Here is a 10,410-nt window from a genome sequence, read left to right on the forward strand (position 1 = left end):
CTCCAATCCAGAAGGCTCCTTGAAGTTTCATGTGTTCCGCATTCTGGCTCTGGGCATGTCCTTCTAGATGTCTCATCAACAGCTATTTCTTTCTCAGGACTACACTTATTTAGCTGCTGTAAAAACACTTGTATTCACGAAGGCCTAGGCTAAGGACCACCAGCATCTCCATTTCCAAATCCACAGTCAGTGTGGGCGATGCAATGCAATTAATATCTCATCATACACTCTGCTCGGCTCTGGCCCATCACTGGTCTTCTTTTCCGTACATGTCCCCCAGGCCAGTGCACCAGGAGCTTGCCGTAAGAGAAGGTCATCGCCGTGGAAGGTGCCTCGTCAGAGGGAGCTCAGTCCAGGGGGGTGGACTGACTTTAGATTTTCAATTCTGTTTATGTTTGCTTGGTTTTATTTGACATTTTCTCACATGGCATGACCAGAAATAGAATTTAGCATTTAAAACATAAAAAAACATAATTTAGCATTTAAAGCATAAAAAAACATAAATGATTTTTTAAAAATTGAATAGAAGGAAATGCAACTTTTTTAGAAAAATGTTCCAAAAAGATAGCAATATCAATGCAGAAAAATGCCCCCATCCCCCCTTTTTTTTTCCTTTGATGAAAGGACTAAGGTAGGTTTTGGACAAGTGAGAAGGGAAAAAGGAATCTAGATTTTGGTTTACTTTTATGGAATTGATTTTTAAAAAGTGGTTCTGCCCAATTAAACTGGCTTTTATTATACTTGTGTTACTTTTCTGAGCAAAGCAAATACATGTCAAAGTGACTAAAGCACAGGTGTGCCTGCATGTCAGCCTTGAAAAGACAGTTTTGAGAGTATTTTTCAAGTGAGTTTGAGAGCAAGAAGCAAAGAAGTAAGAGGTTAATGGCTTTGAAAAGGCTTATGGGTACCACTTAGAGAGAAGTGGATCAGTGCAGTTTTTCTTTTCATCTACCAGTGGATATCTTGGACTTTTGACATCTTTGTCTTTCTTTTCCATCTTACAAACTCCAAGGTGGCCAACTACAGTATATGGCATTGTCCACACGAGTGGTTTGGGTGGGTGGTAGGCAGGGGGATTGATGCAGTAGCCTAAGCTCTTCGTGAGGAAGAGAACAAAAACAGTAGCTGATTTTTCTACCTTGTGGCCAGATGACTTTTGTATCCACAGATGTATTTGATTTGAGACCCCATGTGCCCCTGGCATGCTAGTAGCAAACATCCCTTACTAAAGAGTATAGCATTCTTCAATGAGGATGACTGATAAATATAATAATTCAAAGATTAGCCAGTCCCTCTTTCCTCCCACTTTTTGAAAAAAATGAAAAATAAACTCATATTTGAGGCATAGTGGAAAGAGTCTGCCCCATACAAACTGGATAATGTTGCACAAACTCTAAGCCTTAGGTTTCCCTATTTGCAACATGGGGTATAATATCTTAGGATTGTTGGTGAATTAAAGGAAATGATTCATTCATTATTCGTTCAATGGTACTTATTTCATAGTAGGGTCCAGATACTGCACAATTTACTGGGAATTAAAGGGTTACCAGTAGTGTATAGAAAGCAGTTACTATAGTGCATGGCTCAAACAGATGCTTAGTAAATTTTTCTGAAAACATTTTTAATGGAGAATTTTCTCAAGTCCAAAAATAGAGAAATCAACACATTAAACTCCCCTGTACCCATCACTCAGCTTCAAGAGTTATCAATCCCTGACCATCTCGCATAATCAGCGTCATCCCACCCCACCTCACCCTCCTTAGGTTATTTTAAAGTGAATTTCAAATATGACATCATTTTATCCATACAGTTTTAGTTTATGTTTCCAAAAAAGTGAGGAATTTTTAAAGAGCATAATTGTAATACCATAGCTCATTGAAAAAAATAATTTTTTAATGTTATCAGTATTGCATTGGTGTTCCAATGTTTCTGATTTTTATATTTTATTTTAAGCATTTAGCTCCTTAGAATCAGGATCCATACAAAGCCCACACATTGACTCTACTTGATATGTCTCTTACTTGATCCACGTCATTTGTCTTATATGGTTTCCCGCAGTCTGGATTTTGCTGATTGCATCCTTATAGTGTCATTGAATGTGTTTTTTTTTTTTTTTTTTTTCCTGAAATTCCTATTGCAGCTGTAGAGGCTAGATTAATTTCAGGTCTGGTTGTTTTTGCTCTTGTTGGGAATGCTGGGAAACTGCAGAACTGTGTACGAGGTCTAAGTTTGTGAACTTGTTGCAATGATGTTGCTAACTTTTTTTGATGTCAGAGGGATTATTCATTATGAATTTGTACCGACTGGACAAACAGTTAACCAAGTTTACTATTTGGAAGTGCTGGAAAGGCTGCATGAAAAAGGTAAATGACTTGAACTTTTCGCCAACAATTCATGGCCCTTGCATCACGACAATGCACCAGCTCATACGGCACTGTCTGTGAGGGAGTTTTTAGCCAGGAAACAAATAACCGTATTGGAACACCCTCCCTACTCACCTGATCTGGCCCCCAATGACTTCTTTCTTTACCAGAAGATAAAGGAAATATTGAAAGGAAGACATTTTGATGACATTCAGGACATCAAAGGTAATAACGGCGACAGCTCTGATGGCCATTCCAGAAAAAGAGTTCTAAAACTGCTTTGAAGGGTGGACTGGGCCCAGGCATCAGTGCAGAGCTCCCCAAGGGGAGTACTTCGAAGGTGACCATAGTGATATTCAGTAATGAGGTATGTAACAAATTTTCTAGGACGAGTTCACGAACTTAATTGTCTGACCTCATACATACACCCTCTCCCCCCACTTAACTAATATACCCTAGAAATTGCTCCATCACATATATATGAGCAGATGGATCATAGTGTATTCAGCTAATTCCCTGTTGATGGATATTTGGGTTATTTCTAGTTATGCAAATGTTTTCAATTTTTGCCTGTCTCTCTTTGTGAGAGATTTCTAGAAGAGGGACCGCGGGGGGCAGGGTAAATGCCTAGGCTAGATTTTGCATCCCCACCTGCAATGTGCGAGAGTGACTGCTTCCCCACAGACTCATTAATAGGGTATATATTCCAATTTTTGGATTTTTTCCAATTATGTAGATTAAATATAATACTTCAGCATAGTCTTAATGTGCATATATCTTACTATGTGCAAAGCAGAGCTTTTTCCCCTTTTTAAGGTTCATTTGTGTATTTTTTTATGTGAACTGCCCGTTCATATCTCTTATCCACTTTTCTTTGTTGTTGTTGCCCCCTTTTTTCTCTATTTAAAGGTGTTTGTATGTTAGATATATTAATTTTTTGTCTGTGATATAAGTGGCAAGTTATTTTTTCCTGTATTCTCTTTTTAACTCTACTTATGACATGTTTTTCCATACAAAAATTATTTTACTTTTATGTAATAAATGTTTTCTTTTGCTATTTTTTCCCCCTATATTTTGAGTCAGAATTTTGGATAGTTTTACCCATTTATAGAGGAATTGACTCATATTTTAATTTAGTATGTGTCTGGTTCACTCTATACATACATATCTATCTATCTATCTCTCTCTATATATCTTCATATATAAATGTATATTTACTATTTGTAAATATCTAAATAATATATAAATGTGTACCTATATCTGTATAAATAAATAATATATAAATACATAAATAATAAATATACATAAACAGGTATAGATTACCTTTGAGCTAGTAACTGTTTTCTGACTGGGGTAAATGAGTGATAGTTAAATAAATGCTGGCCTGAATAAAGGAACCTTGGACGTCATGGTGTTCAGGATCCACTTTTCTTTATGTCACTTGGAATGTGTGAGCCAGCGTGCTGTAGAGAGCAAGGGGGATGGCCCGAGGAGCTCTGGCTTGGGCCTCTGTGCTAACTCTTAATAGCTGCATGATACCCACTCATCTTTTCTGATCCTGCTTCCTCATCTGCAAACTTCCAGGATAGTAGAGAGGGCCAAGTCATGTAAGGAAGGTTTGCATTGGCGAGGGACTATCCACAAGTGAGGGAGCCTTACTATAGTTTGTCAAGGCGGGAGCTCCTTCTTCCCTGCCCCTGTCACCTGCTGTGGGACTCACACAGCCCAGGAAACCGACACTATACTCTGGCCACTGTGATTTGGAGAAGCTCAGCTTGCCCTCGGAGCTGAAACATTTGATCTGATCCAGAGATGCATTCCTTTTCTCTCTTTCGAAAGCCCCACAACAAGAAACCCTTGGTTTTATGATGTGTGTTGCTTTTATGATTAGACTTCATGGAATGGAGGGACCTCATCATGGACTCTTTCACTGGCATGGAGTGAATAGAAATCAAGGAAGACAGAGTAGGAAAACTGATATTATGGGTGATAACAGTGTTCTTCACAGAAGTGACTACGAGTGGGAAATGAATTACATACCAAAGATTATGAGACCGCCTTATGCAGATAGTATCATGAAAGCAGACACTGGCTTTCTATCACTGTGGCTTTTCAGGATAGCCAAGGAGATGAAAAATAAGCCACCAGAAGATAACATCCATTAAAGTCTTAATGTCAGCTTAGCTAAAACTCGCTCCTTGGAACCTTTTACTCCTGTACTTGCCACAAGCATAAGCCTGCTTTCAGAGAGCTGAAATTTCATAAACATTTGGACCAAGTCATGAGCTCTGCTTTAGGTCCTTCAAAGAAGATATCTAACTAAAAATAGAAAGCAGAGGCGGAAAAAAAATGAAGTCTTTTGGAGAGGTCATCAAATCTATTAAATGGTGCCTCAGGCGATTCTACGGTCTCTGGTTTCATGGGAGGACATTCTGTGTTGGTGTCTCGGGAACAAATGCTCACGTAGTGTTTATGACCGTAGGCTTCCTCCTGGGGTGGACGGCAGAAGGCTGTGTCCTCTGGTGTGTCCTTTCAGAGGAAGAATCTCATGTCTTTCCTACAGACTTGGCTTTCTATAAACATAAGGGGCAAGAAATTCCTTTCTGACATTGGTGCCTCCTCCAATGCTGTCACCATCTGCCCACTTTTGCAGAGTATAACACATACCCTCCAGTAGCCTTTCCACTTCCTGTCCCTTCTTTTCAGTCCATCAGCAAGGACTGTCAATTCTGCTTTATTAACTTCCCTTGAATTGTACGCACCACTGCTGTATGAGTTTGGGTCCTCTCCCTTTCTCTCCCCTGTTTTATGGCTTCCCTGTCTCCTTGGCCCCCGCCTGTCCCCGCAGCAGCCTTCCACCCTGATGTCTGTGGGGTCTTTCTAAGTCACAGTCACAAATACACCCCTGTCCATTCACTGAGTGACATTGTCTTGTGGTCTTGCCTACAGGAAAAGGGCAGACTCTTTAGACTGTTATCAGCAGACCCTTGAATAACATCATTTCATTCAATGTCATGTTGTTATAATGTTGATGAGATGCCATAGGAACTTGAGTCTGGTTTATATCAATGCAGCCTGTGGTAAAATTGGTTTTGCTATATGTAGTTTCATTTAATGTGACAGAAACTATTGACGATGTTAGGTGAGGACTTAAGTATTCACGATGTGGCTTTTGTACACACTTTGGTGCCCGCTCTTGGGAATTTGCTTTTCCTTTGTTTTAACTGCACCATATGTTCTGTGGAAGCAGCATTGTATTTGATATTGGTCAAAATCTATTACCTTCTCTCTGAGAAATGGGCCTGGTACATACAGGTTAGTGTCAGGACTAAAAACAACTAGATGTGTTGGGCCGGTATAGACTTATGTGTCATAGACTGGGAGTGTGTGGGAGCGGGTCTGTGAGGGGAGGGAGGAGGTGGGAGAGGAGCAGGTTTGTGTCAGGAAATTGATAGTGCAATTAACTTAAGAAGCCTTTCCCAGTCAGTTTCTTCTCTTGTGGATGTATTTGAAACACCATCCCATGAAGTGTAATGATATCTTGAAGATACAGGGTACTTAAGGGCAGGGAGATAATTATATCCTCTCGATTGTCCACATCCCAAATAAGGAACAGGGCTTTCTCTTAAAGGAGGGGAACATTGGAGCCTAAGGGAAACCTACATCTTTTGTGAGAGCTGAGCTGAGCCCCAGTGATGTGTGGGTTGGGTGTGGGGTGCAGAGCAGAGGAGACAGCTGTTTCTGAGGGGGCATGACCGAGCCCCAGAGCAGGAGAGAGGAGCGACAAACTGGGCAGCAACTAGCCTATTACATCTGAACTGAGCATTCCCAGACGCGGGAGACTCCTGACTGAGACGGGAGATGCTTGTATTGTGTAAGTGATCCAAAGTGCATTGCTTTTTCGGAGGCTGAGATGTAAATTTTGGATGCTTAATAAATAGAGAAATAGGAATTAGTGTTCATAAAAATTATATGGTCCTCTTCTCTCTGCTGCAAAATGGATTTATCAACCCCAGACTTTGAAAAAAAAATCTGTTTTGTTTTGATTTTCTTTTAGTCAAAATGTGTAGTGCTGTATTCCTTTTTAGTCCATTTCCTGCGTTTGCTTTTAACATGGCCCATCATCCTGGGAAGGGCAGATTAAAAATAAGCTTGGCCAGGCACATGGGTCAGTGCTAATGCCATCTTGTTTTCCTTCCAGGCGCAGCGTGAATGTCTTCGTCTCCCTTCCCAGCCAGCTCTCTGCCTCCTGTATCCACCATGGTGTTTGGTGAGTTTTTCCGTCGCCCCAGACAAGACGAGGAACTTGTCAACTTGAATGTGGGGGGCTTTAAGCAGTCTGTCGACCAAAGTACCCTCCTGCGGTTTCCTCACACCAGGCTCGGGAAGCTGCTCACCTGCCACTCGGAAGAGGCCATTCTGGAGCTGTGTGATGACTACAGCGTGGCCGACAGAGAGTACTATTTCGATCGGAACCCCTCCTTGTTCAGATATGTCCTGAATTTTTATTACACGGGGAAGCTGCATGTCATGGAAGAGCTGTGCGTGTTCTCCTTCTGCCAGGAGATCGAGTACTGGGGCATCAACGAGCTCTTCCTCGATTCCTGCTGCAGCAATCGCTACCAGGAGCGCAAGGAGGAGAACCACGAGAAGGAGTGGGACCAGAAGAGCAACGATGTGAGTACCGACTCCTCCTTTGAAGAGTCGTCCGTGTTTGAGAAGGAGCTGGAGAAGTTCGACAAGCTGCGCTTTGGTCAGCTCCGGAAGAAGATCTGGATTCGCATGGAAAACCCGGCCTACTGCCTGTCCGCCAAGCTTATCGCCATCTCTTCCCTGAGCGTGGTGCTGGCCTCCATTGTGGCTATGTGTGTCCACAGCATGCCAGAATCCAAGAACGAGCATGGAGACGCGGGTGGCCCTGTCCTGGAAGGTGTGGAGATCGCCTGCGTTGCTTGGTTCACGGGCGAGTTTGCCATCCGGCTGGTGGCTGCTCCCTGTCAAAAGAAATTCTGGAAACACCCTCTGAACATCATTGACTTTGTCTCCATCATTCCCTTCTATGCCACGTTGGCTGTCGACACCAAGGAGGAAGAGAGCGAGGACATTGAGAACGTGGGCAAGGTGGTCCAGGTCCTCAGGCTGATGAGGATTTTCCGAATTCTCAAGCTTGCCCGGCACTCAGTAGGACTTCGGTCTCTAGGTGCCACCCTGAGACACAGCTACCACGAAGTTGGGCTCCTGCTTCTCTTCCTGTCTGTGGGCATTTCCATCTTTTCTGTGCTCATCTATTCTGTGGAGAAAGATGACCACACGTCCAGCCTCACCAGCATCCCTACCTGCTGGTGGTGGGCCACCATCAGCATGACGACCGTGGGCTATGGAGACACCTACCCAGTCACCTTGGCCGGGAAGCTTATCGCCAGCACGTGCATCATCTGTGGCATCTTGGTGGTGGCCCTTCCCATCACCATTATCTTCAACAAGTTTTCCAAGTACTACCAGAAGCAAAAGGACATCGACGTGGACCAGTTCAGCGAGGACCCACCGGAGAAGTGTCACGAGCTACCTTACTTTAACATTAGGGACATTTATGCACAGCGGATGCACGCCTTCATTACCAGTCTGTCTTCTGTGGGGATTATGGGTGATCCTGATGGCACAGACGCCTCGAGCATCGAAGACGAGGATGTTTATCACATGGCCTCCTTGGAGAACGGCACAGCAAAATGAGCAAGGACGTGTGTGCCCATATCTTGTGTCCCTTCCCCGATGTTAGGTTAACACAGCTTTATAAACCTTAATGGGTTTGTTAAAATCATTTAATTCTCAGGGTGTACCTTTCAGCCATAGTTGGACATTCATTGCTCTGAAATGATAGAATTGTCTTTATTTTTCTCCGTGAGGTGAATGAAATGCCTTGTTCCAAAACTTATTTTTTACAAGAGAGAGTTGTGATACGATTTTGGAGAAAAAGGTAAATGGTATCGGGTGGGATTTGTTGCTACGGCTTATATCATCCTGTGTTTGTCATTTACTCACATTGAGCTAACTGTAAATTACTGACCAGTAGAAGCAAAGGCCCAGCTGACTGAGGACTACATGCATGTAAGATCCGCAAAATGAGACAATGCATGTAAATCCATGTTCATGTTCTAGACATGGAAATTAGGAGCCTAATAAACTGCCCAGTTCAGTACGGAGAATGTCTTGGCTGTATGTTTTTATGTCAAGTATAGGTACATATCGGCATGTTCAAAATTGGCTTGGAAGGGAAATGTTCTGTTTGGAACTTCTAGAGTCCTTTCTGTATGTGTTTGAATTTTGGATATACATCAACAATGGCCTAGTTCTTTTGTTCAGTAGGCTCAGTGGTGGTTGCAGGTAGAAGGATCACGTTCATGATTAAACACACTGTCCAGAGTAAATTGACTAAACACATATGTGTTTAGCACATACATTGGCATATGGATGAATGGGCCCCTACAGATACGTTTCCAGTATATATGTATGTGTGTGTGCTGTATTTTATAATTTCTGCTGCGAAGATAAAACCTCATCACCTGAAAATTATGTGGGGCAGAGTGAACCAACACACTCACAGGCAGAGACACGTTCAGATAATGGCAGAAAGGAGCAATGTTGTACAAACACAGCTGTGATTCATTCTGGCCAGAGGAGTGAAACTTAAATCACTGAAAAAAGCTATGGCAGCAGCTATAAAATGAACCTACATTTAAAAATAGCCTTCGAGGCAGTAATGTCTATAGCTTATGCAGAAACCCCTCAGAACGAAAGAAGACATACATACTCATTTCCAGAGCAATGACAGAGCAATTTTAGCCCATGTGGAGAGAATTTAGCTAAAGTCTTAATTTTGGAGACGTATGGTGACTCTAACTCATGCTGTCAGGCTGGTTTCTTTGCCTGAGATCTTTTGAATGGAAGAGCTATGTGGATTTATTGTCCAACTTTTTATGTTTGCAGATGCATTTCATTGAAAGTAAAACATTGTCTATAGGTTATCGGATGAAGGTAACTCTTACTCATCACTTAGTGTTGCCGTGACAAGCAGGGCAGGGTTTATAGTCACTTCTAAATGTAGAGGTTTATTGTGTGCATGTGTGTCGTCCTTTGCCTCTTAAAAAAAATCTTCCTTTTCCCCCAAATGCCTTTGATGTTGGCAGAAACATAGGTTTTTATTTTATTTTATTTTATTTTTAAGATTTTATTGGGGAAGGGGAACAGCACTTTATCAGGGAACAGTGTGTACTTCCAGGACGTTTTTTTCCAAGTCAAGTTGTTGTCCCTTCAATCTTAGTTGTGGAGGGTGCCGTTCAGCTTCAAGTTGTTGTCCTTTCAGTCTTAGTTGTGGAGGGTGCAGCTCAGCTCCAGGTCCAGTTGCTGTTGCTAGTTGCAGGGGGCACAGCCCACCATCCCTTGCGGGAGTCGAGGAATCGAACCGGCAACCTTGTCGTTGAGAGCCTGCGCTCCAACCAACTGAGCCATCTGGGAGGCAGCTCAGCTCAAGGTTCCGTGTTCAATCTTAGTTGCAGGGGGCGCTGCCCACCATCCCTTGTGGGACTCGAGGAGTTGAACCGGGAACCTTGTGGTTGAGAGCCCACTGGCCCATGTGGGAATCAAACCGGCAGCCTTCGGAGTTAGGAGCATGGAGCTCTAACCGCCTGAGCCACCGGGCCGGCCCCCAGAAACATAGTTTTGAAGCCTAGCAATAGAATTTGGGATCTGTTTTAATTAAAGATATCCCTATTAGTATTGAAGTAACTGAAGACTGCTTATGTAGTAACAGTAATACTAATAGTTATAGTAATAAACAGTAATGGTAGCAGTAAAGTAGTAATAACAGCAATAGCAATAATAATAATAAGCTACTACGTATGTAAGTGCTTTACCTACATAATCTCATTTATTCCTACAGCATCCTTAGGAGCAAGGGTTTAGTACTGCCTCCATTTTAAGACGAGGAAACACGTTCACAGGTAGAGTGGCTTCCCGAAGTTCATACAGTGAGGAATGGAGTTGGGCTGAG

General features: G+C 42.6%; 1 protein-coding gene across 5 annotated transcripts in view; it reads left to right on the plus strand.

Annotated features, from left to right (window-relative positions):
* The window catches only part of KCNS3 (potassium voltage-gated channel modifier subfamily S member 3), a 28,470-nt gene extending 19,904 nt beyond the window's left edge, over positions 1-8,566 (plus strand). For all 5 annotated transcript variants that reach the window (XM_074331720.1, XM_074331721.1, XM_074331722.1 and 2 more), the window contains one exon: positions 6,565-8,566. In XM_074331720.1, the coding sequence (XP_074187821.1) occupies positions 6,576-8,093 (1,518 nt within the window). In that variant the 5' untranslated portion in view covers positions 6,565-6,575 and the 3' untranslated portion in view covers positions 8,094-8,566. The remainder of the gene's footprint in view (positions 1-6,564) is intronic.
* Positions 8,567-10,410: the final 1,844 nt, after the last annotated feature.

Source organism: Rhinolophus sinicus, linkage group LG05, assembly GCF_036562045.2.
Source record: "Rhinolophus sinicus isolate RSC01 linkage group LG05, ASM3656204v1, whole genome shotgun sequence".
Classification (NCBI taxonomy): domain Eukaryota; kingdom Metazoa; phylum Chordata; class Mammalia; order Chiroptera; family Rhinolophidae; genus Rhinolophus; species Rhinolophus sinicus.